At 41.6% G+C, this 26,373-nt stretch overlaps 1 protein-coding gene across 12 annotated transcripts in view; it reads left to right on the forward strand.

Moving 5' to 3' along the window:
- The first annotated feature begins 5,935 nt into the window (after window positions 1-5,935).
- Window positions 5,936-26,373, forward strand: part of CFAP70 (cilia and flagella associated protein 70) — a 97,599-nt gene continuing 77,161 nt past the window's right edge. For 9 of the 12 annotated variants that reach the window (XR_008510815.2, XM_054523326.2, XM_054523328.2 and 6 more), the window contains exons 1-7: window positions 5,936-6,047; window positions 9,930-10,032; window positions 11,042-11,228; window positions 16,257-16,355; window positions 16,543-16,622; window positions 19,540-19,719; window positions 23,362-23,544. Coding sequence is in view for 11 of the 12 variants with exons in the window: in XM_054523326.2 (XP_054379301.2) it covers window positions 9,970-10,032; window positions 11,042-11,228; window positions 16,257-16,355; window positions 16,543-16,622; window positions 19,540-19,719; window positions 23,362-23,544 (792 nt within the window). In the remaining variant the exon portion in view is untranslated. Of the gene's footprint in view, window positions 6,048-9,929; window positions 10,033-11,041; window positions 11,229-16,256; window positions 16,356-16,542; window positions 16,623-19,539; window positions 19,720-23,361; window positions 23,545-26,373 lie in introns of those variants that run through there. The other 3 variants (XM_063727349.1, XM_063727350.1, XM_063727351.1) reach the window with 2 other exon arrangements.

A 26,373-nucleotide genomic window follows, 5' to 3' on the forward strand; every position in this document is an offset into this window, starting at 1 on the left:
AAAGTAAATAATTTATTTTATTTATTTATTTATTTATTTTTTGAGACAGAGTCTCACTCTGTCACCCAGGCTAGAGTGCAGCGGCGTGATCTCCGCTCACTGCAAGCTCCTCCTCCCGGGTTCATGCCATTCTCCTGCCTCAGCCTCCCGACTAGCTGGGGCTACAGGTGCCTGCCACCATGCCCAGCTAATTTTTTGTATTTTTAGTAGAGACGGGGTTTCACCATGTTAGCCAGATGGTCTCGATCTCCTGACCTTGTGATCCACCAACCTCAGCCTCCCAAAGTGCTGGGATTACAGGCGTGAGCCACCTGTAAAAATATGGTATAAAAGATAAATAGGACACCTGTAGAAGGCCTGTAAAAAATAATTTTTTAAATAAAAAGCTTATAAGGACATACAGAAAATATTTTTGTATAGCTCTAAGAGTCAAAAAGTTAAGAAGTTTAGGCTGAGTGCAGTGGCTCACGCGTGTAGTCTCAGCACTTAGGGAGGCCGAGGCAGGTGGATCACTTGAGCCCAAGAATTCAAGACCAGCCTGAGCAACTTGGTGAAACCCCATCTCTACAAAAAATACAAAAAGGCAGGAGGTTTGCTTGAGCCCAAGGAGATTGAGGCTGCAGTGAGCCATGATCATGCCACTGCACTCCAGCCTGGGTGACAGTACGAGACCCTGTCTCCAAGGGAAAAAAAAAAAAATGTTTAGGAAGCAAAAACGTTACAGTAAGCTAAAGTAAATTTATTATTAAAAAGTTTTAAAATAAATTTAGTGTAGCCTAATTATATAGTGTTTGTTAAGTTTGCAGTAGTATACAGTAATGTCCTAGGCCTTCACAATTCACTCACTACTCATTCCTTCACTCACCCAGAGCAACTTCTAGGCCAGCAAGTGCCATTCATTATGAGTGCCTTCTACAGGTGTACTATTTATCTTTTATACCATATTTTTACTGTACTTTTTCTATGTTTAGATACACAAGTACTTACCATTGTGTTACAGTTGCCTACAGTATTTGGTATAGTAACATGCCATACCTGTTTGTTGCCTAGGAGCAATAGGATATACTCTATATGACTTAGCTATGTGGTAGGCTACGCTATCTAGGTTTGTGTAGATACACTATTTGCATTTCCATCATGTTTAGTGATGTTGAGCATTTTTTCATATATCTGTTGGCCATTTGTATACTTTCTTTCAAGAAATGTCTATTTAGATCTTTTGCCCATCTTAAAATCAGATTATTTGTGGGGGTTTTTGTTTTTTGGATTTTTTTTTTTTTTTTTTTTTTTTTTGGTGTTGAGTTTCTTGTATACTCTGGACATTAACCCCTTGTCAGATGCATAGTTTGTAAATATTTTCTCCCATTCTATATACTGTCTCTTCAATCTATTGATTGTTTCCTTTGCTGTGCAGAAGCTTTTTAGTTTGATGTAATCCCACTTGTCTATTTTTGTTGTTGTTGCCTGTGTTTTGAGGGTTATCCAAAAATTCCTTGCTCAGACCAATGTCAAAAGCATTTTTCCAATTTTTTTTCTAATAGTTTAATAGTTTCAGGTCTTATGCTTAAATATTTTATCCCCTTTGAGGCTATTTTTGTAAATGGTGAGAGATAGGGGTCTAGTTTTATTCTTCTGCATGTGGATAGTCAATTTTTGTGATACATCACACTAACAGAACAAAGGATAAAAACCATATGATAATCTCAGTAGATGCAGAAAAAGCATTTGGTAATGGTCAACATCCCTTCATGACCAAACAAAACAAAACTCTCAACAAATTAGATATGGAAGGAACATACCTCAGTACAATAAAGACCATGTATGACAGACCCACAGCTAACACACTGAATGAGGACACATTGAAAGCTTTTTCTCTAAAATCTGGAACAAGACAAGGATAGCCACTTTCCCTACTTCTAGTCAACATAGTACTGGAAGTCCTAGCCACAGTAATTAGGCAAGAGAAAGAAACAAAGGGCATCTAAATTGGAAAGAAAGAAGTCAAACTTCCTGTCTGCAGATGACATGAACTTATACACAAAAAACTCGAAAGAGTCCACCAAAAAACTGCTAGAAGTAATAAATTCAGTAAAGTTGCAGGATACAAAAGCAACATACAAAAATCAGTAGCATTTCTATATGCCAATAGTGAACTATCTGAAAAAGAAAAAAGCAATCCCATTCACAATTGCTACAAAAAAAAAAAAAAAAAAAAAAACCCTAGGAAGTTTTAACCAAGTAGGCCAAAGATCTCTACAATGAAAACTACAAAATATTGATGAAAGAAACTGAAGACACAAATAGTATCCTATGTTCATGGATTAGAGTAATTAACATTGTTAAAATGTTCATACTTCCCAAAGTGCTCCACAGATTCAACACAATCTCTATCAATATTGCAATGACATTCTTCACAGAAATAGAAAACCCTCAAATTTATAGTTTTAGTTCTTACATTTAGGTCTTTGGCCATTTTGAGTTATTTTTTGTATATGGTGTGAGGTAAGGGTCCAACTTCATTCTTTGCATGTGGACATTGTTTTTCCTTGTACCATTTGTTTAAAAGACTATATTACCCACTCCCTTCCACATCGCAGTAGATCATCTTGGCACTCTTGTTAAAAATCAATTGACCATAAATGTAAGAGTTTATTTCTGAACTCTCAATTCAATTGATTATTTTGTTCTGTATGGCTATCTTTATGCCTTTATTACTGTCTTCATTACTTGATTACTGCAGCTTTATAGAAAGTTTTGAAATTGGGAAGTGTGAGTTTTCCAACTGTTCTTCTGTTTCAAGATTGTTTTGGCTACTCTGGGTCCCTTGCATTTCCATATGAATTTTAGGATCAGCTTGTTAATTTCTGGAAAAAAAAAAACAGTTGAGATTTTCATAGTGATTGCTTTCAATCTGTAGATCAATTTGAGATGAGCAATACATTTGATTGTATTATTGAGTGTCAGAAATATGTTGACTTTGGAAGTAACAAATTAGCTAATTAGAAACAAGTCTTTTGGAGTAATGAGAAAGGAATTTGTTGAGCTAGTGCATCATTTAGTGGAGGCCTTTGAAACTCAGACTAAGGCATTTGAATTTTATTAGAAAGACATTTTTATAGTTTTTTTCCCTGAAATTGGTTTGCATATGTAGATGATTTTATTATAATTCCAGTACTATTATATTTTCCATACCACTAAAGAGGGCTTTTTCCATATACAAGTGGATGTCTTAAATCAGTCAAAACGTATTGAATGCCTTTCAAACAGACTGGCCACTGCTAAGCACTGTAGGAGAATAAAAGAACTGTAACACACACACACACACACACACACACACACACACGGGAGGCTGAGGTGGGAGGGTCACTTGAACCTGGGAGGCAGAGGTTGCAGTGAGCTGAGATCATGCCACTGAACTCCAGAGCAAGACTGTCTCAATAAAGAAAAAAAACAAAAGGCCAGGCGTGGTGGTTCATGCCTGTAATCCCAGCACTTTAGGAAGCTGAGGCAGGTGGATCACCTGAGGTTAGGAGTTCAAGACCAGCCTGGCCAACATGGCCCTGTCTCTACTAAAAATACAAAAATTAGCCGGGCGTGGTGATGGGTGCCTGTAATCACAGCTACTCCAGTGGCTGGGGCACAAGAATCACTTGACCCCAGGAGGTGGAGGTTGCAGTGAACCCAGATTGCGCCACTGCACTCCAGCCTGGGCTACAGAGTGAGACTCCGTCTTAAAAAAAAAAAGAAAATTGTAACATACAGCCCTTGCTCTCAGGTACCCTACAGTTGAATGGAGATTAATTATGTTTAAGTAAGTGACATCTGTTATTTATCCTTGCTTGCCTAAGACCTTGAAGCAAAGTACTAAGTAGACCAAGATCATGAGCGATTTCTGGAAGAACAGCTCTCTATTAAAGACTTGGCCTAACCCAGCTTATTATGTAGAAAAAGTCTGTCATTTGCAAGTGGGATAGCTGTCTCAGTGCAAATTCACCCAAAACTCTCACTTGGGAAAAAAATCCAGAGAGAAATCCTTACTCAGTAGTGCCACAGTAGTTTTATTTTGAGAACCTTTATTACCTGTAACACCACAACTTTCAAAAAATATTTCTCTTAATATTTATGTTTCTTTATTCATATAAATAAAAATTTTAAAATTTGACTCTGGTAACTCTATTTCCTAAGCAAAGGGCTTCCCAGGGAGAGTGGTTATGCATGTGTGTATATTTTAATAATTTGTTTTGAAATGATCTCAAATGTTTAGAAAAGTTGTCCAAATCATGTAAGAAAGTCCCATGTCCCCTGCACTCTGATTCCCAAATAGTTAACAATTTATTGCACTTGTTCCATTGCTCACTGTGTGTGTATGTATGCAGGTGTGCATGCATGTGCATATGTGTGTGTACATGTGTATGTATCCCTTGTTAGTCTTTTTCTGGACCTTTTGAGAGTCAAGAGAGCAAATTGAAGAGATAGTGTCTCATCACTCCTAAACACACCAGTGTTTATTTTCCCCTAAACAGGGACACTCTCCTACCTAACAACAAACAAACTTCCACATCAGGAAATCAATATTGGTACAACACTACCATCCAATTCAGATGAGATCGGGCATGTTCGGGGTGGTATGTGATTCACAGAGCTAATTCACATTTTGCCCACTGTCCTAACAATGGTGTTTTCCTTTCTGGCCCAGAATGCTATACAGAGATACATATTGAATTTAGTTGTCATATAACCTCAGTCAGAGACAGTTCCCAGTCTTTCCTGTCCTTGGATGGTCCACAACCTGAGTTCCTTTCGTGGTAGGAAAACCAAAAAGGATGCTTTGTGTGTGTGTGTGTGTGTGTGTGTGTGTTTTTAGTGTGTTTCACCAGGAGGCTCACAATGTAGACTCCTCCCAACACTGGTGATGTTAACCATGATCACCTGATCATGTTGGTTGCGTCCATTCACTATTTTCCCCTCTGTAATCAAGTAGTATTCCATGGGAGAAGCATTCCAAAATTACGCCAGTATTCTATGCCTCATAGAGCATCTACCCACCAGCCTTAGCGTCCTTTGAAGACTCCTGCCTGAGTCATCCTCCTCAGTAGTTGTCAAATGGTAGTTCTCTATTTCCATCCTTCTCGCTACACTTCTGGGTTGGCATCCTACTTTGAAAGAGTTTTCCTTTTTCTCTGTATCAACACGGACTTGCATATTCCTGTTTTATTCAATGGGTTGTAATCCGTTATCGTCGTTGTTTACTTCATGCTCAAATTGTCCCTCATTTGGCCCATGGGAGTCCCTTCAAGCTGGCTCTTAACACTGCAACAATTTAAAGTATATATACTGCTAAAATTCATCCGTGTTGTGTGTATGGCTGCAGTTCATTAAATTTGACTGCTTGTAATATGCCATTTTGTGAATATGCCACAGTTTATTGGTCCACTCATCCACTATTCCTTCGACGGGCACTTGGGTTGTTTCCAGGTTATTGCTATTGTGTTTTGCTATTCTAGCTCTTTACTGTTAAATTTTGAATATTAAAAATTTGCATTAACATCATAAACTCCAGGTCTGTTTATTGTACAAATATTGAGCACCTAGAAGCAGGGTCATTTTGCACTCTCATCAACAGTGCGTGACAGGCTCATTTAAAAAATATTGCATATTTCACGGAGAAATATTTAAATGATGTTTTCAAATCAGTTTAATAAAGGCCTTTTTCTTTAAACTTCCTTTTGCTTTTTGCCCTCCTATTATGGAGAAATATTGAAATAAAAGAGTCGAGAGAGCAAAATGTAAAGGTGGAAACCTGTGCACTTAAACCCAACTCTTGCAAAGGTAAAGCAACCGCGGAAACAGCAGGCACTCGAAGTGAGAAAGCTCCAGCCCGCGCTACGGCTCAGGCGCAGAAGCTCAGCGTCTCGCTCCCTGCTCCCGTCCCCAGAAGGTTATCGCGAGTCTTGGAATAAACTGGCTGGTGCGAGTGCCAAAAGTAAGTTCTCGCGAGAGGTAGTTGGTTGCTATAGTTGTCGAAAACATAACTGAGGCTGCTGCAGGTAAGACAGTGATCTCTCCTGAAGAAACCCTCTTTTCCCGGCCCCCCGCCCCAGCCCTGCGGCCACACCACAGCCATCACCCCGATCTTCTGCTCCCTTAGCTAAGGCCAGGCTGAAAACCCCGTTATTTAGACTGAAAAGCCATTGGCCGGGCCAGGTGCGGACTGTGCCGCCAGCCCCAGCCCGGCGACCTCCACAGGAGCGCGGACGTAGACCCTTTCTTTACCGCTTCTTGTCGCAGGCCTCCTCATTCCACGTGGACTGCGCTTGTCCCCAGACCAGACCCAGTCACATCGCCTCCTTCGTCTAACCTTTTTCTCACTGGACTCTCCCCTTGCAGCTTCTTCCGAGCAGATGACAAGAAATGCGTGCCTTGCCGGGGGCAACAAGAGTCCCCACCCTAGCTGCCCTGACCATAACTTTAGTCCTATATCTTGCATTCATAGTTCAAACACGACGCGAACGCCTCTTGTGTACAAGACATGGTGCCAGGCACGCGGGGCCCGTAAATATGCGTGAGACAGGCTACATGCCTTCAAGGGTGTAATTGAGCTCTCAGGCAAACGCTGCATATTAGTAATACCATTTGTGCAGTGCTTCATAGCTTAAACAGCTTTAATATCTTAGGGGATATTCACAATAATTGTGAAACAGGTTGGAAGTTATCCATTTTACAGAAGGCGAAACTGAGGCTTAGAGAAGCTAGGCATTTGCCCAGGGGCACATAGTTGTTAAGCAGGAAAGGTCTTTTGAATACCCAGTCTTCATAAACAGCACAGCTTGTGGTAATGCCACAAAAGACGTGTAAAATGCTAAATGAATTCAGAGGAAAGGCAAGTTTTTCCGACTGGGAAGCTTCACGAACTAGGAAGCATTTGAGCTGGATTTTAAAGGATGAGTAGGATTTGCTGTAGAGACGAAGTGAGGAGAAAGGGAGAGATAATTCCAGGGGGAAGGAAAAATGAAAAGTTTCAAAAGTGACTAAATGCAGGTAATCTTTGAAAAATACTAAGCAAGAGCATAAGCTAGAAGAGGGTAGTTGACTGGCACTGCAAGATCCTAGAAAGCCCTGACTGTAGTACTACATTTAACTACAGTTAAATTGTAGTGTTACAGTTTATTTGGTAGGTGAGAGGGAACAGGACAGTGATATGATCAGATCTGTACTTTAATAAGGTATTTATCTGCTTGTCTCTTCTCATTTTCTCCCTATTTCTTCTTACTCCACCACTGCAAGCTACTTGCTACTTGCTATGTGTGTTGTTTTGCCTCTGAACGTTTTAAAATCTGTTCCCTTTCTTGGAATATCCTTCCCTTTACTCTATTAAGACATAGTTCCAGGGTACTTCCTCCAAGATTTTCCTGACATGCACATGTATTCTCAAATCCAGCTAGGTCCCAGCTTCATTCAGCACTTCCTTGCTGTATGACTGCTGGTAAGATAGCAAACTTCTCTGAAGCTCAGTTTTTTTCAATCAAATAGAGATTTAAGAATCACTTAGAAGGGAGGCTACATTTAAGATAATAAATGTGAAGCACACTTGGTACACTGGCTATAATCAGTTAATTTCCTTGCTTCTCTCATTCTTTATATTTGTAAAAGAAAAAATAAATTTCCATCCCCCTTTTCCTCCCTGTGTGTTTCACTCCTCCCTTCTTTCCTCTGTCAGAGCACCTGTCTCACAGATTGACTCCTGGTCTAGTTACACGTCAGTCGTCCTCACTAGATTTTAAATTTCTTGAGGTTAGAGAGTTCACATCTTATCTCTTGTATCCTCAGCACCCACCACAGTGCCAACCTTAAGTTTTTTCAATGAGCAATTCTGACAAAAGCGGGATGAATTAGAGTGAGAAACTGGAGTCAGACACCAGTTAGGAGGCTTTTTTTACAGTCTAGCAGAAGGGTAATGAAGGCCTAATGCCATATTATTGAAAAGGAAAGAAGACTGATACAAAAGGGCATTTCAAATGTACATTTGACAAAGAAGTTGTCAGTGCCACTAAAGCTCTTAAAGAGCCCAGAAATATGTTGTTGAACAAATGATTTGAGACTTTTAGGTGACTGGAAAAATGCTGGAGTAGCTGAGAAGAGGCAGGATAATTATAAAGTCTGAAGGCTGTAAGATGTTGTTTTCTCTTTTGTATCACCAAATACACTTAGCATAGTATGTCCTCAGTAAATGTTTGAATTGAGTTAGAAAATAAGGCCTTTTCAACAGGCACAGTGGCTCACGCCTTTTAATCCCAGTACTTTGGGAGGCTGAGGTGGACGGATTGCTTGAGCCTAGCCGTCGAGACCAGCCTAGACAGCATGGTGAAACCCTGTCTCTACAAAAAATACAAAAATTAGCTGGGCGTGGTGACACATGCCTATAGTCCCAGCTACTCAGGAGGCTGAGGTGGGACAATCACTTGAGCCTGGGAGGTTGAAGCTGCAGTGAGCTGTGATTGCACCACTGCACTCCAGCCTGGGTGACAGAGTGAGAGCCTGAAAAAAAAAAAAAAAGGAAGGAAGGAGAGATAAAGACCTTTTCCAAAAAACAAATATCCAATTTATTTTCGAAATTGTTTGTGCCGTTAGTATTGTAAAATTGACAGTATATCTGACTAAATAAGAAATATATTAAGACCTTTTCCAGTGGACTACCATTTTGTGTGGCTGCTTCTTTCCTGCTCTCAAAATATATTTTTGTAAAACTGAGAAGTTAAATGTTTGAAGGGAGCTTTGCAGATTAAAAAAAACTGTTACCAGAGAACACTGTGAACGGTGTATGGCAGCAGTCCCCAGCCTTTTTGGCTCCAGGGACCAGTTTCGTGGAAGATACTTTTTCCACAGACTGGGGGCAGCGGGGATGATTCAACCACATTACATTTATTGTGCACTTTATTTCTATTATTATTACATGTTAATATATAATGAATTTTTTTTTTTTTTTTTGAGACGGAGTCACTCTGTCGCCCAGGCTGGAGTTCAGTGGTGTGATCTCAGCTCACTGCAACCTCTGCCTCCCGGGTTCAAGCGATTCTGCTGCCTCAGCCTCCCGAGTAGCTGGGACTACAGGCATGTGCCACCACACCTGGCTAATATTTGAATTTTTTAGTAGAGATGGGATTTCACCATATTGGACAGGCTGATCTCGAACTCCTGACTTGGTGATCTGCCCACCTCGCCTCCCAAAGTACTGGGATTACAGGCGTGAGCCACCGTGCCCAGCCTATATAATGAAATATTATACAGCTCTTCATAATGTAGAATCAGTGGAAGCCCTGAGCTTGTTTTCCTGCAGCTAGACAGTCCTATCTGGGGGTGATGGGAGACAGTGACAAATCAGGCATTCGATTCTTATAAGGAGCACACAACCTAGATCCTTTGCATGCATCAGTTACAATAGGGTTCACACTCCTGTGAGAATCTAATGCTGCCACTGATCTGACGGGAGACAGAGCTCAGGTGGTAATGTAGGTGGTGATGCAGAGTGGCTGTAAGTAGAGATGAAGCTTTGCTTGCTCACCTGCTGCTTACCTCCTGCTGTACAGCCCAGTTCCTGACAGGCCACAGGCTGGTACTGGTTCATGGCTCGGGCTGGGGACCCCTGATGTAGGATATGGGAGGTCAAGGTGTTCCTACTTTGTCTTGTGATACTTTGTGCTTAATGGGTTAGTTATCTGTATAAACATCTTTTAGCGCTAACCAGTGAAATCATCCTTGTGACCAGCTCCCTAAAGCACTGCCTGTCCAGCAGCAAAGGTTGGATGTGGGGAATAAAACAGTGCTGGACTATGGCATTTCCTTAGGTTTTCCCTGGTATTGGTTATGATGGAATATGGGTACTTGTGCAGCTGTGGTACATGAGGGGACAGATTGATTCATTCTGTTTACAGACACAAAAGAAAACCAGAGGGACTTTTCCCAGTTGGTGATATGGAGCAAGTGCCATCAGCAGGCAGACTCGTGCAGATCACCGTGACAGAGGGATATGATTTGGTAAAGTTACTTTTGGAAATTTACAAAAATCCTTAGTTTGGGAGTACCTGCAGGAGGAATGGAATTTTGCTTCATTCTCTACCTCCAAACCTCCTGGCTTTATGTAGCAGTGGCATTCCGCCTCAGTGTTCCTTATTGTTAGTCTATAATCTCCAAGTCACATTACTGTGTGTCTCAAATACCCGGCAATTTGAATACTAAATTTAACTGGATAAAGGAAATAGTGGTTTTAGTTTCCCTAGACAGCAGTTCACATATTATTTTTTTCCCTTTCTCCTGAGAAGGATCTGAATTCTTCTAGAGTTTCCCTTGTGATTAATTCTATTTGATTAATTAAAAAAACAACAACAATGTGATGTACTAAAAATTAGGAATATAATGAAATGGGAGAATATTCAGTATATTAAGTTTAAAAAGATCATTCCAAAGAGGATGTAATTAATGAGCTCCACTTTGTTTTAAAATGCATATATAAAAATGTATCTATGTGTGCATATATGGGTACACACATGTACATCCATATATTCGCAGCAAAACACTAGAAAATATATTCTGAAATGTTAGTAATGCTTACATGTTACAGTAAGATTGCAGGTAATTAATTTTCTTACTTTTAAAAATGTTCCTCAGTAGCTTGCAGTAAGCCGAGATCACGCCACTGCACTCCAGCCTGGGCGACAGAGCGAGACTCCGTCTCAAAAAAAAAAAACAAAAACAAACAAACAAAAAACAGAAAAAAAAATGTTCCTCAGTATACTTTTATTATTAGGTGAAACACAATAAATGTTATTTTCAAGACTCCAGCCTAACAGCATTTAAATGGAATGTTGCATTTAAGTAAAACTAGATTTGTTTAATGATTTTTCTACCTATTCCTTTTGTATTTGTGATGTTGCTTGTTAGGAAAAAATGAAAAATGCTATTTAGCCCAAATCAAAATGGGTTGCCAGATGTGTAGGAAAATTCTCTATTTGAATATAATCGTAAAGTGGTGTGTTTCTGCCAACAGAAAGGTTTTAAAGGAGATACTCCAGTTACCTTTATTCGGGCAGAATTCAATCAAGTGGTTCTGGGAGACTCCGCAAAAATTACTGTTTCTCCAGAAGGAAGTGCAAAATACAACTTCACTAGCAGTTTTGAGTTTAATCCTGAAGGAGGAATCACTTTAGATGACCTCGCTCACAAACCTGTGTTCTGTAAGTCCTTGTGGTTCTAAAAATCAATGTCCTGATTGCCTTCTTCCCTATCATGTTGGATGGGAAAAGCAGAACCAAAACGTTCTTTTAAACATGTAACTAAAATCATGAGAAAGAAAGGGCAGCTCCTTTGTTCCCAGAAGCAAGGCAGGAACTGAAACCTGGAAATCTTGAACAGCTGCCATTGGTGTGTATGTGTTAGTGGAAGTGTGCAGGGAGAAGGCAGTACTCCAAAACCTAGGGGCTTGGGTTTTAATACTCTCACAAGGACAGAAAACCTTTGGCTGCTGTTGCTGGGGGAATAGAGACTGAGATCACCTCTCCATCACAAGTTAAGACTCTCAGAAAGTAGGGACCAGGAAAATAAAATCTGCTTATCAGCATCTGTGTCTAGATCCTGGATAGAGAAAAAAGTCTTCCCTAGGAATAATCATAGGCTTGTACTAACCATTAAAGAATATATATATTTTTAAAACACAGGAGGAGCATTTTTATGATAGCAATTGGCCACATTCTAAGCGATAAAGCAAGTCCTACCATAGATCAAAGGATCAATAGCATACAGACCACCTTTTCTGCCAAAATGTAACAATCAACAAAATTAGAAATCAATAACAAAAAGATAGCCAAAAAACTATTTGGAAATTTAAAAACATACTTATGAATCATTCATGGGACAAATAAAGTCATAATAAAAATTGCAAAGCATTTGGAAGAGATCAACAGTAAAACACCAAATATCAGAATTAGTGGGATATATTTAAAGTTGTACTTAGAGGTACATTTATAATCTTAAGCGCATTAATTAGAAAGAAAAAGGATTAAAAGCAGAACTTTTGAGAAGATGGAATAGATGTACTTTTCTCTATTCCTCCCACTGAGTACAACTACAAACCCTGGACATTATATACAAAACAAATATAAGAGACTCTGAAAGGTGGAGAGAAGGAAACTTGGGACCTGGGGAATGACACAGTGGTGAGTTCCTTGGGTTTTCTTTTTGCCTTATATATCCCATACTGCTTGCTGAAGAAGGTGGCAAGCTGGAGACACCAATGGGCACAGACTAAAAAAGAAAAAAGAAAGAAAGAAAGCCTGATAAAAGTCTGCTCTGTTTAGCCAAAAGACTATGAAAGCGGCAGCCTAATAAGACAGAAAAGTTTTAGACAGTAATTCCCGTACTCCAGCCAAACACCGTAGGAAAAAAACTATAGCCCCCACCCTCAGTCAAGCTGAGTGGAGAGCCTAGACTTCCACTGTCACAAAGCTCAAAAATGAGGTTCTCCATTACCCTAGTGATGTCAGAGAAGACCAAGTAGGGAACCAGGACTTTTATCCCCTCTAGTAATGAGTCCCCTTCCCACCCCTCATAATGTTAGTGGAGACCACATGGATCTTGGACTTCTATCCCAAACTGTCAGCAACAAGGTGTCCCTTCACTTCCCACTGGAGTGGTGTCAGAGGAGGCCTAGTTTAGAGTCAGAACTTTCACCATCACCCAAGGGTAATGAGTCCACACCCACTGTTGTATCAGTGGAAACCAAGTCAAGGAATCAGGACTCCAATTACCCTGCTCAGCAGTAATGAGGAGCTGCCCCCATCAGGTGTCAGACTTCCACCCCAACTTGTCAGTAATGAGGCAGCATCTCCTTCATTCCCCTGTTGGGGTGGTGTTGGAAAAACCCAGCTGAAAACAGAAGGTGTAAGTAAGATCCAGAGATTCATAACAATAGGAAAAGTCCAGGTTTCAACTTAAAACCATAAGTCATTCCAAGAACTGGAAGATCTCAAATTGAATTTAAAAACATAATGGGCCGGGCACAGTGGCTCAAGCCTGTAGTCCCAGCACTTTGGGAGGCCGAGGTGGATGGATCACAGGTCAGGAGTTCAAGATCAGCCTGGTCAACATGGTGAAACCCCGTCTCTACTAAAAATACAAAAATTAGCCAGGCGTGGTAGAGCGTGCCTGTAGTCCCAGCTACTCAGGAGACTGAGGCATGAGAATCACTTAACTTGAGAGGTGGAGGTTACAGTGAGCCGAGATCACACCACTGCACTCCAGCCTGAGTGACAGAGTGAGACTCTCTCTCAAAAAACAAAAACAAAAACAAACAAAAAACAATGACTGGGTGCAGTGGCTCATGCCTGTAATCCCAACACTTTGGGGCCGGGTACAGTGGCTCACGCCTGTAATCCCAGCAGTTTGGGAGGCCGAGGCGGACGCATCACAAAGTCAGGAGATCGAGACCATCCTGGCTAACACAGTGAAACCCCGTCTCAAGTAAAAATACAAAAAATTAGCTGGGTGTGGTGGTGGGCACCTGTAGTCCCAGCTACTCGGGAGGCTGAGGCAGGAGAATGACGAGAACCCAGGAGGCGGAGCTTGCAGTGAGCCAAGACTGTGCCACTGCACTCCAGCCTGGGTGACAAAGCAAGACTCCATCTCAAAAAAAAAAAAAAATATATATATATATATATGTATATATGTATGTGTATATATATGTATGTGTGTATATATATGTATGTGTGTATATATGTATGTGTGTGTATATATATACACACATACACAAAAATTAGCTGGGTATGGTTGTGAGCACTTGTACCCCTAGCTACTCCAGAGGCTGAGGTGGGAGGATCACTTGAGCCCTCGAGGCAGGGGTTGCAGTGAGCTGAGATTGCACCACTGCCTTCCAGACCAGGTGACAAAGTGAGACCTGGTCTTGAAAAACAAACAAACCAACCACCAAAATAAATACCAGCTGGATAAAATGTGTGTAAAAAATTAAATCATGTAAGTACCATAAGAAATCATGGAATTAAAATAATCAGAGAGAGGAAGCCTTTATAAGTATTTCACAACTGTAGAAACCACAAAAAAATATATATATGTATATATATTCATTAGCAACTGTAAAAGACAAACCACAAACTGGAATACAGTTTGCAATTCATGTCTAGACAGAAGGCAAATTTACCTTTAAAGAGCTCTTGCATATTAATAAGAGCAAGAATCTAATGGAAAAGTATACAAAACATATGAAAGGAATATGAAAAGTTCGTGGAAAAGAAACTATAACTGGTCCTTAAGTATATGGAAAAAATTTCAACCTCATTCTAATACAAAAAATAAAATTATGTTTAGATGCTATTTTCATCTGTCAGGTTACAAAGGTCACAAAGTTTGATAACATACCACATAGGTAAATATGTTATCAAACTCTGTTATCCTTGCTGAAAATGCTGAAGCTGAACCCAAGTAGGAAACACAGGAATTGAGAAACAAATTAAATGTTATGAGAAATAAAACAAGAGACAAATCTAGAAGGTGTGACATTCTATGTAACTATTGGCCTGGTGTCTTCAACAAAAGAGAGAAATGTTTGAGAGAAGTATGTGGAAAGGGGGTACTGTTCTAAATGAAAAGAAACATGACAACCAAATGCAATATGTGGTCTTTCAGTGGATTCTGGTTTGAACAGACCAGCTACAAAATAAATTTGGGGATAATTGGGAAATGTTAAATATAAACTGGACACTAGATGAATTAAGGAATTATTTAATGCTAATATCACACACTTGCTAGATGTGGTAAAGTGATTGTGGTTTTCTAGGAAAATGTCTTACTTGGGATTTGTATACTTTGGTATTTAGGAGTAAAATGTCATGATGTCTATAATTTATTTGAAAAGTAATTCAGCAAACAAAGCAAATATGATAACAGTATTTGAGCAAACAAAGCTACATATGATGAAGCAAAAAAATTGTTAAGTTTAGATTATGGTTATATGGATAGTTGTTATACTATTCTACTTCGTGTATTTGAAATTTTGAAATTGTTATAATAAGTGTTAAGCACACAGAGTAATGCTGCAGTGAAAAACCTTGTACATACCCTGCATGCTACAGGATTACTCCAAAATGTGTCAAGCCTTATGGTAGGCAATATAGGGGGATCTAGAGCAGTATTTTTCTTCTGTTTTTTCTTTTCTTTTTTTTTTTTTTTGAGATGGAGTCTCACTCTGTCACCCAGGCTGGAGTGCAGTGGCGCAGTCTTGGCTCACTGCAAGCTCCGCCTCCCGGGTTCACGCCATTCTCCTACCTCAGCCTCCTGAGTAGCTGGGACTACAGGTGCCTGCCACCACGCCTGGCTAATTTTGTTTTTGTATTTTTAGTAGAGATGGGGTTTCGTCGTGTTAGCAAGGATGGTCTCGATCTCCTGACCTTGTGATCTGCCCACCTCGGCCTCCCAAAGTGCTGGGATTACAGGCATGAGCCACCTTCCCCACCCTAGAGCAGTGTTTTTCAGACTTCATATTGTGACTTTTTAGCCATTCCTAAGGTCAATTGATGGGCATTATGACCAGTAATTTCTTCTATATGAAATAGAATAGAAAATACCTAAGGATTTTGACCTAGTAAAGATTAATATTATATGAAGCTTTGTTATATAATCATATGTATCAGTTACTTTTTTTTTTTTTTTTTTTTGAGACGGAGTTTCCCTCTTGTTGCCCAGGCTGGGTGCAATGGCTTGATCTCGGCTCACCGCAACCTCTGCCTCCCGAGTGCAAGCTATTCTCCTGCCTTGGTCTCCGGAGTAGCTGGGATTACAGGCATGGGCCACTATGCCTGGCTAATTTTGTATTTTTAGTAGAGGCGGGGTTTCTCCGTGTTTGTTAGGGTGGTCTCAAACTCCCAACCTCAGGTGATCCACCCGCCTCTGCCTCCCAAAGTACCGGGATTACAGGCGTGAGCCACCACGCCCAGCCTCAGTTACTTTTATACACATGCATGTACATGATTATGATCTAAAACCCATTGCTTATTATAACTTGCAGGCAAAAAGTTCAAAAGTCACTGAAGTGGTCCAGTATTTTCCATCAGAAGTCAGTGATGTTGGTGCCTTCTTCACTTTCAAGTTTATTTTTTTTAACTTACATATCTTTGACAAGGCTTTGTTTGTTGGCACCTTGGTTATCAGATGGATGTGTTTTAAATGTCTCATTTTCTTTGTTTTGATTTTTCTAGTGACTGTGACTGAAGTTTTACCAAAGGAAAAGAAACAGAAAGAAGAGAAGACCTTAATTCTTGGTCAGGCTGTGGTGGACCTTCTTCCCTTACTGGAAGGTCAGATGTGTGCTTTGCCCAAAAGCAGAAATGGCAAAGCTCATCCAACTTAGCCCCAGAGAGATACAGAAATTAGCCTCAATGAATTTGAGGGATTTGAGGGGAAAAGTGGGCACATTTTTCTCTGCCTGCAGTCATCCCAACTTAACCCTTTCTTCTTTGGCTCAACTTGGGCTTCTTTTTGCAGGACAGAGTTCATTTCAAACAACAGTTCCATTGCACCCTGTGCAAGGCTCACCCTTAGAAACTGCTAGATCAAGTGCTAAGGTAATCAGAATTTTAGCTCTCAACATTTCAGCCTGCCATTCAATGTAACAATTCTGTCTGCTATTAAGGTTCAATTCAGTTGAGTGTAATGCATTGGGCATTTTCTTTTCACAGCACACTTAGTGTTAGATTCTGGGAAACAAAGATAATAAGGCAGAGTCCTACTTTGAAAAGCCCACAGTCTACATATCATAGACTATAACCCAGTGTAATTAAATGGTGTAGTGAGGCATATGGGCATAGAGCAGGTATCAGTTACTTTGTCCACAGGTAGAGGCAAGGAAGGCTTAACCATGGAAATAACTCTTGAGCTATGTCCTGATGGATCAAGTAGTATATGAAAGCACCTCATCATATACTTTAGGGCATGGTAGCATGCCTCTCACTGAAAATTTCTAATCCAACAGTTCTAGCCCAGACCCCTTTCTGGAATTCTAGAATATCAGACTTTATAAGCACCTACTGTATACCTCTATAATGTTATCCCATAGGCACCTAAAACTCAACATTCCAAAACTGAACTCAGTGTCTTCCCTGAAACCTACTCTTCCTTTTGTCTTAGTTTTTTGACTAGTGGCATCACCCATCCATGAAATCATGGAACATAGAACCTAAATTATATCTATGATTGTTCCTTCAGACCCTAACTACAACCAGTCCTCAAATCTGCCTTTCACCAAATCCCGCCTTTTCTATCTTCTAAGTGTCTTTAGGTTTTCTTTTTGGCTTCATTCCTACTCTTTATTGCCTTATTACCTCTCAGTTGGATAGTTACAAATAGCCTTGTACCTACCTTTACCTCCCTCCAGTTCAACCTTCCCATGGCTTGCACAGTGATTTAAAAGTGAATCTGATCTTATCTCTTCCCCTACTTAGTACTGTGTAGTTCATGGATTCACCCACTGCTTACAAGTTAAGGTCCAGATTGCTCAGCAGGCATACAGCATCCTTTATAATGGAAGCCTCCCCCTTCAACCTCATCTCTTATTACTCCTTTCCTTATATTAATACTTCAAGTTCCAGAATCGTGAATTACTTACATATACCTAAATGGAAGATACCATACTGTTCCAGTCCCTCTTTACATAGACTGTTTTTCCTCTCTAAGACTAGTCAAGCGCAGTAGTGAGAAGCGGAGAAAGAATAGAACAAAGAATTTGATCTGTAACTGACTGTGAATAGTCAGTTGAGATAACTCACTACCTTTGGACCAGCCCACAAAAACTGTTCTTATCCAGAATTATTTTTTCTTTCCTTCCTCTGCTAATCCAGGTTGTAAATGCCTGTTTAGCCTATAAATGTCAACCCCCAGCCAAATAATTAGTTATTCACTGCCTCCTTGGTGTCCTTGACTGCAGTATTTTGTACAGGTCTCTAGTATAGATTTCACATAAATCTTGATACTATGACATGAGTTCTATGTTGAAAGGAACTATGTCTTCTTTGTCTTTATATCCCTAGTGATGTAGCAAGGTGCCTAGCATTCAGTACACATTCTTTTTTTTTTTTTTTTTTTTTTGAGATGGAGTTTTGCCCCTGTTGCCCAGCCTGGAGTGCAATGGTGTGATCTCGGCTCACTGCAACCTCCACTTCATGGGTTCAAGCGATTCTCCTGCCTCAGCCTACTGAGTACCTGGGATTACAAGCACCACCACCATGCCTGGCTAATTTTTATATATTTTCTCTTTTAGTAGAGATGGGGTTTCACTATGTTGGCCAGGCTGGTCTCAAACTCCTGACCTCAGGTAATATGCCTGCCCCGGCCTCCCAAAGTGCTGGGATTACAGGCGAGATCCTACCTTGCCCGGCCTCAATACACATTTAAAACCTACTTTGTATGTATCCTGAGTGAAAATGTCAGAGGTATACACATATATGTCTATACCTATTTATGTGGAATATATACATATCTATTTGAAAAAAATATTTTCTTATTACAAAGCATTACATTTAAATTACAAAAATAGGCTGGGTGCAGTGGCTCACACCTGTAATCCAGCACTTTCGGAGGCCAAGGCGGCCGGATCACGAGGTCAGGAGTTCGAGACCAGCCTGGCCAATATGTTGAAACCCCGTCTCTACTAAAACTACAAAAATTAGCTGGGCATGGTGGCATGCGCCTGTACTCCCATCTACTCAGGAGGCTGAGGCAGAAGAATTGCTTGAACCCAGGAGGCGGGGTTGCAGTGAGCCGAGATCATGCCACTGTACTCCAGCCTGGGTGATAGAGGGAGACTCTGTCTCAAAAAAAAAAAAAATTTTAAAAAATGACAAAAATAATCATAAAATATAGACTAGCAAAAAAAGCACCCAATCTCACTTACTCATGTGCAACTTCTATCGACATTTCTTGTGTTTTTTTTTGAGATGGAGTTTTGCTCTTGTTGACCAGGCTAGAGTGCAATGGCACAATCTCAGCTCACTGCCTCCCCAGGTTCAAGTGATTCTCCTGCCTCAGCCTCCCCAGCAGCTGGGACTACAGGTGCTCACCACCATGCCTGGCTAATTTTGGTATTTTTAGTAGAAATAGGTTTTCACCGTGTTGGCCAGGCTGGTCTTGAACCCCTGATCTCAGGTGATCCACCTGCCTTGGCTCCCAAAGTGCTGGGATTACAGGAGTGAGCCATCATGCCTGGCCAACATTTCAATAGAATCTTACAATTCCTGTTTTATATGTATTTATATATATACTTTACCTCAGTATGGTAGAGTGGGAAGGGATCTAGTTTAGGGATAAGATTCTCTTCTTGGCTCTATCTCCAACTCATGGGACTTAGAGAACGTGATTTCGACTTATGGAAATAATTAAGCTTTACCTTCTTATCTTGAACAGTAATATGAGATTCAAATGAGATAATGCAAAAAAGGAAGATCTCTGGCAATTTTCAAAATGCTGCGTAATTTTATTATTTTACAGCAGTGCCGTCTTGAAGTTAAAGTATTAGTGGCAGAGCCTTTACTGACCACAGCCCAGATCTCAGGGGGCAATCTACTGAAGGTCACGTTGGAAGCTGCTTACTCTGTGCCTGAATCCTTCATTCTAACAGGTCCTGGGCAGAACTACATGGTCGGTCTGCAAGTTCCATCACTTGGAGAGGTAAAGCCCTACTGCCAGATATTTATAGAGATTCAAACATGTCTGTACTCATACGGCCATCTCTTCTTCACCTCTAAGATTTAATTCAAAGCTTTGCACTGCTAATGGCTGAGATTTATTTTAGGCTTGAAAAATACAGTTTATTTCTATTTTATATACAGATTTTAATGTTTATGATTTACATATTTATTATATATTGTGCATTAAATATAATTTATATAAATATATGGTGGAAAATATGTAAGATTTAAAATGACCAATTTTGGTGTATTTCTATACAGATTATTTTCATGTGTACATTTTGCAGATTTTGTGCAATGTGCTTTATTAAACAAAACTTTCTCTTAATTCCAGATTATTTTCTTAGGCCAAATTTCTAGGTATAGGAATGATTGGATATGGAGTTTCTTAGGCTGTTGATGGAGATTTCTAAATTGCTTGCTAAAAGGCTTCTTCTATTCAGTTAACACTTCCACTTATCTTATTTCCAGGGCCGTGTATGTGGATGACCCACTAAAGTTGTGTAGCAACTGTTCAGTTTGCTGAGGACTTAGGAGGTTCCTGGGACATGGGACTTTCAGCACCACAACTGGGACAGTCCTAGGCAAATGAGATGGCTGATCACCCTTCCAGGGAACAGCCCACATAGCTATATGAGGCAGATCTGTGCATTGCCCTCTCTCCAACTTTGGGATTGTATTGAAAATTTTCTCTTTGTTTTTGCTAATTTTGATAATTAAAAGTGCCTTTTATTTTTTTTCCTCTGGAGGGCTTAGTATTTTTCTTGCTGATGTATTAAATTCTGGCTGGAGTGCAGTGGCTCACGCCTGTAATCCCAGCACTTTGGGAGGCTGAGGCAGGTAGATCACCTGAGGTTAGGAGTTCAAGACCGGCCTGGCCAACATGGTGAAACCCTGTCTCTACTAAAAATACAAAAAATTAGCTGGGTATGGTGGTGGGTGCCTGTAATCCCAGCTACTGGGGAGGCTGAGGCAGGAGAACCACTTAAACCTGGGAGGCAGAGGTTGCAGTGAGCCAAGATTGCACTCCAGCCTGGGCAACAAGAGTGAAATGCCGTCTCAAAAAAAAAAAAAAAAATTCTTCATATGTAGAGAAAAATAATGTTTTCTTTCAAGTTTGTCAATTTATAGTTTATCATATTTATTTCTGGTTTATTATTTGGGTCATTGCTTTGGTACACAAAAGTTTTTTAATAGTTAAATCTTTTTCTTTTAGGTTTTTTGCATCATTTTAAACTTGAAAAGGGCTCCTTTATTCTGATGTTTGATGAAAGGTTGCCTGTAAAGGTCCTAGAATTCTTTTTTGCTTTGTTTTTGGAGATGGAGATGGAGTCTCACTCTGTCGCCCAGGCTAGAGTGCAGTGGCATGATCTCGGCTCACTCCACCCTGTGCCTCCCGGGTTCAAGCAATTCTCCTGACTCAGCCTCCTGAGTAGCTGGAACTACAGGTGCCCACTACCATGCCCAGCTAATTTTTTGTATTTTAGTAGAGACGGGGTTTCACCATGTTGGCCAGGCTGGTCTCGAACTCCTGACCTCAGGTGATCTGCATGCCTCAGCCTCCCAAAGTGCTGGGATTACAGGCGTGAGCCACCACGCCCAGCCCCAGATCCTAGTTTTATGCAGTAGTCCTAGTTCCAGCTTCCTGTCCTGCCTGGGCATGGGGCCATGATTGCTTCTCTATAATAGTGTCTGGGTCTGACATTTCCTGGGTTGGCACAGTATCAGCTCATGAGCTTATCCCTTGGGTATTGAGTTGCTGCTGCTGCCAGTTCTGGCACTTTTAGACTTTCTTTTTCTTTCTCTTTTTTTTTTTTTTTTTTTTTTGAGATGGAATCTCACTCTGTCACCCAGGCTGGAGAACAGTGGCGCGATCTCGGCTCACTGCACCCTCTGCCTTCTGGGTTCAAGCGATTCTCCTGCCTCAGCTTCCCGAGTAGCTGGGACTACAGGCACCCACCACCACGCCCAGCTAATTTTTGTATTTTTTTTTTTTTTTGAGACGGAGTCTTGCTCTGTTGCCCAGGCTGGAGTGCAGTGGCACCATCTCGGCTCACTGCCAGCTCCGCCTCCCGGGTTCACGCCATTCTCCTGCCTCAGCCTCCCGAGTAGCTGGGACTACAGGCACCCGCCACCAGGCCCGGCTAATTTTTTGTATTTTTAGTAGAGATGGGGTTTCACCGTGTTAGCCAGGATGGTCTCGATCTCCTGACCTTGTGATCCGCCCACCTCGGCCTCCCAAAATGCTGGGATTACAGGCATGAGCCACCGCGCCCGGCTTAATTTTTGTATTTTTAGTAGAGATGGGGTTTCACCATATTGGCCAGGCTGGTCTCGAACTCCTGACCTTGTGATCTGCCCGCCTTGGCCTCCCAAAGTGCTGGGATTACAGGCGTGAGCCACCGTGACTGGCCTAGACTTTCATTTACTTCTTTTGACCTTGGCTATGTGATAAAATATAACTCTCTTTTTGTTGTTGCTGTTCTACTTTATCTAGTTTGTTGTGTTTGTTGCTGACGAAGGGTCTGGTGTACTTTAGTTTGCTATAGTGTTGGAAATAGAACTTTCTTTTAATTTATGGGCCATTTATTTTTCTTTTCCAGGTAACTTCTTTTTCCTTTTCTTTATCTATCTACATATCTCTCTATCTAGCTATCTATTAATAAGAAACAGGGTCTCACTCCATCACCTAGGCTGGAGTGCAGTGGCACAATCATAGATTACAGTAACCTTGAACTTCTGGACTCAAGCAGTCCTCTCACCTCAGCCTCCCACGTAGCTGGGATTACAGGTGCATGCCATCGCATCTAGCTAATTTTTAAATTTTTTTTGGTAGAGATGGGGGTCTCGCTGTGTTGCTCAGGCTGGTTTCGAACTCCTGGCTTCAAGTGATCCTCCTGGCTCTATCTCCCAAAGTGGGATTATAGGCATTAAGCCACCTTGCCTGGCTGATATCTCATTGTTTTAATGTGCACTTTACTGATTATTAATGAAACATAGCATGTTTTTATTTAAATATTGGATGTTCTAATTTCCCCTTCTATAAATTGCCTACTTATATATTTTACCAATTTTCTACTGCAAGTATACTTTGGATAAGTTATAAGACATGAAAATGCCTATATTTTTAGCCCCTTGCCAGATTTTAGTTTGTTTTCTAAAGGATAATTTTTAAACAGGTATAAACACAACTCTCATATAAATATAAATAACACAGAATTTGGTCCAAGATTTTATTTAACTAATTAATGAGGGAATCAGTAAAATGTGACGAGTTCAAAGGAGTATATAGGCATCAGAAATGCTGAAATGAATTTGCCAATAATTCAAAACTTGTCATTAGCTTCAGGGAAATAATCAGTTACATTGCCACTGGACAAACTGTATCTGCATATTTATGAACAAGAATAATTTGCATTATTATCAAATGTCTATAAGTTACAGAGTTGTAAAATAGCACAAAGAGAATGAAGGGCACAGGCCCTTCTCTAGAATCAGATTAATCATAGAGGGGTATGTTTGACAACACTCAGCATTCCATTGAAAAGACACTTGAATAATCTTCTTGTCCATTTCAAAGTCCTTTACAAATTTTCCTGACATATGGTATTTATTTCTGTAGAAGGACTATCCCATTTTATTTAAGAATGGAACTCTGAAGCTTGGAGGTGAAAGGGAACCTGTTCCCCGGCCCAAAAAGTGGCCAATTGCCAACATTCTGGCTCCAGGAGCTAATAACATTCCTGATGCATTCATTGTTGGTGGTCCCTATGAAGAAGAAGAAGGAGAACTCAACCATCCTGAGGTGAGAGCCTGATATACAGGTTTTTGTGATAAACTTAGTGTACTGACAGATGATAAAACATTTTGTGAATTACTGTAATTTATATACATTTGTCACCTGTCAAAATACTTAACATGCCAAAATAAAACACATATCTAATTCTGATTCAAATATTTTCTGACTTCTTAAGTCCAGAAAACAAAATAATTTATATCACATGTACTCTTTATTTTATTTTAAATTTATTGATTTATGAATAGGTAATTATCAGTTACTGTCAAAATTGAAAATGAAGATCTATGCAGTGAAATTGTCCCTCTTGTCATGTCTCTTCCTTCTAATTCCTCCCCATCTCATTACCCTAGTAGTGATGGCAGCAGTGGCCAGTCTGGAGCAGCTCCTGCCATGATGCTGGCTGCAGTGGGGGAATCCTGACTGGGCCTACATGCTCCATGGAGCTGGCGGGAGCTGGGAACAAGTGGGAGCCCTGCCGTCCCATATGCAGCTGCAGCTGCCCAACCACAGCTGCATACCCAGGCATCTCTGCACTCTTGGAAGCTGGGAAGCCCTCCTGCCCCCACAGGCTTGGAAGTGCCTGCTCCTCCTGCCTGGCCTCTGCCTACTTCTGGTGCCTGCTCCAATTTTGGAGCAAAGTTGTGGCTGAGCCCGGTGCTGTCGCAACCTGGCCAGGTACGCATGTGCTCAGGGCAGCGCTGACACACCAACCCCCTGCCACCTCAATTCCCCTGCAGACTTTGGGCACCCATGAACATGGGAGAAAGTCCGAGGGGCCACTGAGGGCAGCTTGGCATGGGCTTGCAGGCACCCCTCAGTATGAACAGCCAGGGCACTGTGGATGGCAGTAGGAGGCAGACAGGCTCCTGGGCAAAAAGGAGCAGGTCCCCAGTGAAACCCCACCTTCAGGCCAGGGACCACCTTAGGTCTGGGGGCCAGGATGCTAGTTCCATGGACTGGAGTGAGAACTTATGGTACTTTTCTGGCCCCACCCATGGCCTCCCATGGATCAATCAGCATCCACTTCCTCCCCTCTGAAGCCCATAAAAACCCATGACTCAGCCAGACTCAGGCAAAGGATGGGATGACCTGCCTGTGGAGAGAAGCTACCCACTGTGGGTCTCCTCTCTGCTGAGAGCTGAACAGTCATTGGGATGCCCTGCCTGTGGAGAGGAGCTACCCACTGTGGGTCTCCTGTCTGCTGAGAGCTGAACACTCGTCAGGACGCCCTGCCTGTGGAGAGGAGCTACCCACTGTGGGTCTCCTCTCTTCTGAGAGCTGGGCACTTGTCAGGACAACCTGCCTGCAGAGAGGAGCTATCACTACTCACTGAGTCTCGTCTGAGTTGTTCTGTTGCTCAGTAAAGCACCTCTTTGCTTTGCTCACTCTCCACTTGTCTGTGTACATCATTCTTTCTGGACGCAAAACAAGAACTCAGGACCTGCGGAATGGTGGGGCTGAAAGAGCTGTAACACAAACAGGGCTGAAACATGTCCCTTACTCATCACATTGTGGGTGACAAAAAGGGGAGAAGAGAGAAGAGTTATGGTCCTTTGGGAAGCCCAGACCTAGGAGCTCCCTGAGCCAGAGCTGTGACACCTGGGGCTCTTCAGTTTCTGGTGTCTCCAAGCTTCTGAGCACCACCACATTCCCTGGTGCCGGCCATGGAAGCCATTTGCGATATGCCTGGTTCAGCCGCAGCCTCGCAGGGAGCTGGCACCTGTGCTAATGCCTGGAGCTGCCGGCTCTGCTGCAGCCAGCATGCCTGGCTGTGCACAATGGCCAGACCCCATGATCGCTTACTCACACACCCCTCAATGATCCATGCCTAGCTCACCCTTGGCAGGCGTGGGATCCAGGCCAGTAGTGCAAGCCTAGCACAGTCTGCCAGGCCGAGTGGGTGAAATGAGCCTAGCAGGCCAAAGCAAAATTTGGGCAAAGGTGCCACCAGCCACAGAGGTTTTCTGCTGGAAAAGCAACAGACCAAGGATTCTGTGACAGTCGTCACCTTTGTTACAGTTTCTTGTGTTTCCTTCTAGATACTTTCTTATGTATATAAAAGCAAATATATAAGTCAAAGGAAGACCCAGAGACAGAAGCATTTAGAAAAGTAAAGAAAAGGTTTCCTTGGAAATTGTGAAAGGGAGTCAGACTTTAGAAGGACTGGCTCACCAAATGAAAAATCAGTATAGTCATCTCAGCTGGGCGGAGTAGCTGATGCCTGTAATCCTAGCACTTTGGGAGGCTGAGGCAGGTGGATCACTGAGGTCAGGAGTTCGAGACTAGCCTGGCCAACATGATGAAACCCTGTCTCTACTAAAAATACAAAACTTAGCCGGGCACGTTGGCGCACACCTGTAATTCCAGCTGCTTGGGAGGCTGAGGCACAAGAATCACTTGAACCTGGAGGCGGAGGTTGAAGTGAGTCAGGATTGTGCCACCGCACTCCAGCCTGAGTGTCAGAGCGAGACTCTGTCTCAAAAAAAAAAAAAGTATAGTGATCCCTTGGTATACATGGGGGTTGTTGCCAGGACCCCTACAAATACCAAAATTTGTGCATACTCAAGTCCTGCAGTCAGCCCTGTAGAAACTATGTATAGGACAAGTTGGCCCTCCGTATTTGTGGGTTTTACATCCCACAAATACTGTATTTTTGATTCATGTTTGGTTTAAAAAAGATCCACATGGCCAGACATGGTGGCTCACACTGTAATGCTAGCACTTTGGGAGGCCAAGGCGGGTGGATCACAAGGTCAGGAGTTCGAGACCAGCCTGGACAATATGGTGAAACCCCATCTCTACTAAAAATACAAGAATTGGCTGGGTGTAGTGGCA

This window comes from Pongo abelii, chromosome 8 (assembly GCF_028885655.2).
Source record: "Pongo abelii isolate AG06213 chromosome 8, NHGRI_mPonAbe1-v2.0_pri, whole genome shotgun sequence".
Taxonomy (NCBI): domain Eukaryota; kingdom Metazoa; phylum Chordata; class Mammalia; order Primates; family Hominidae; genus Pongo; species Pongo abelii.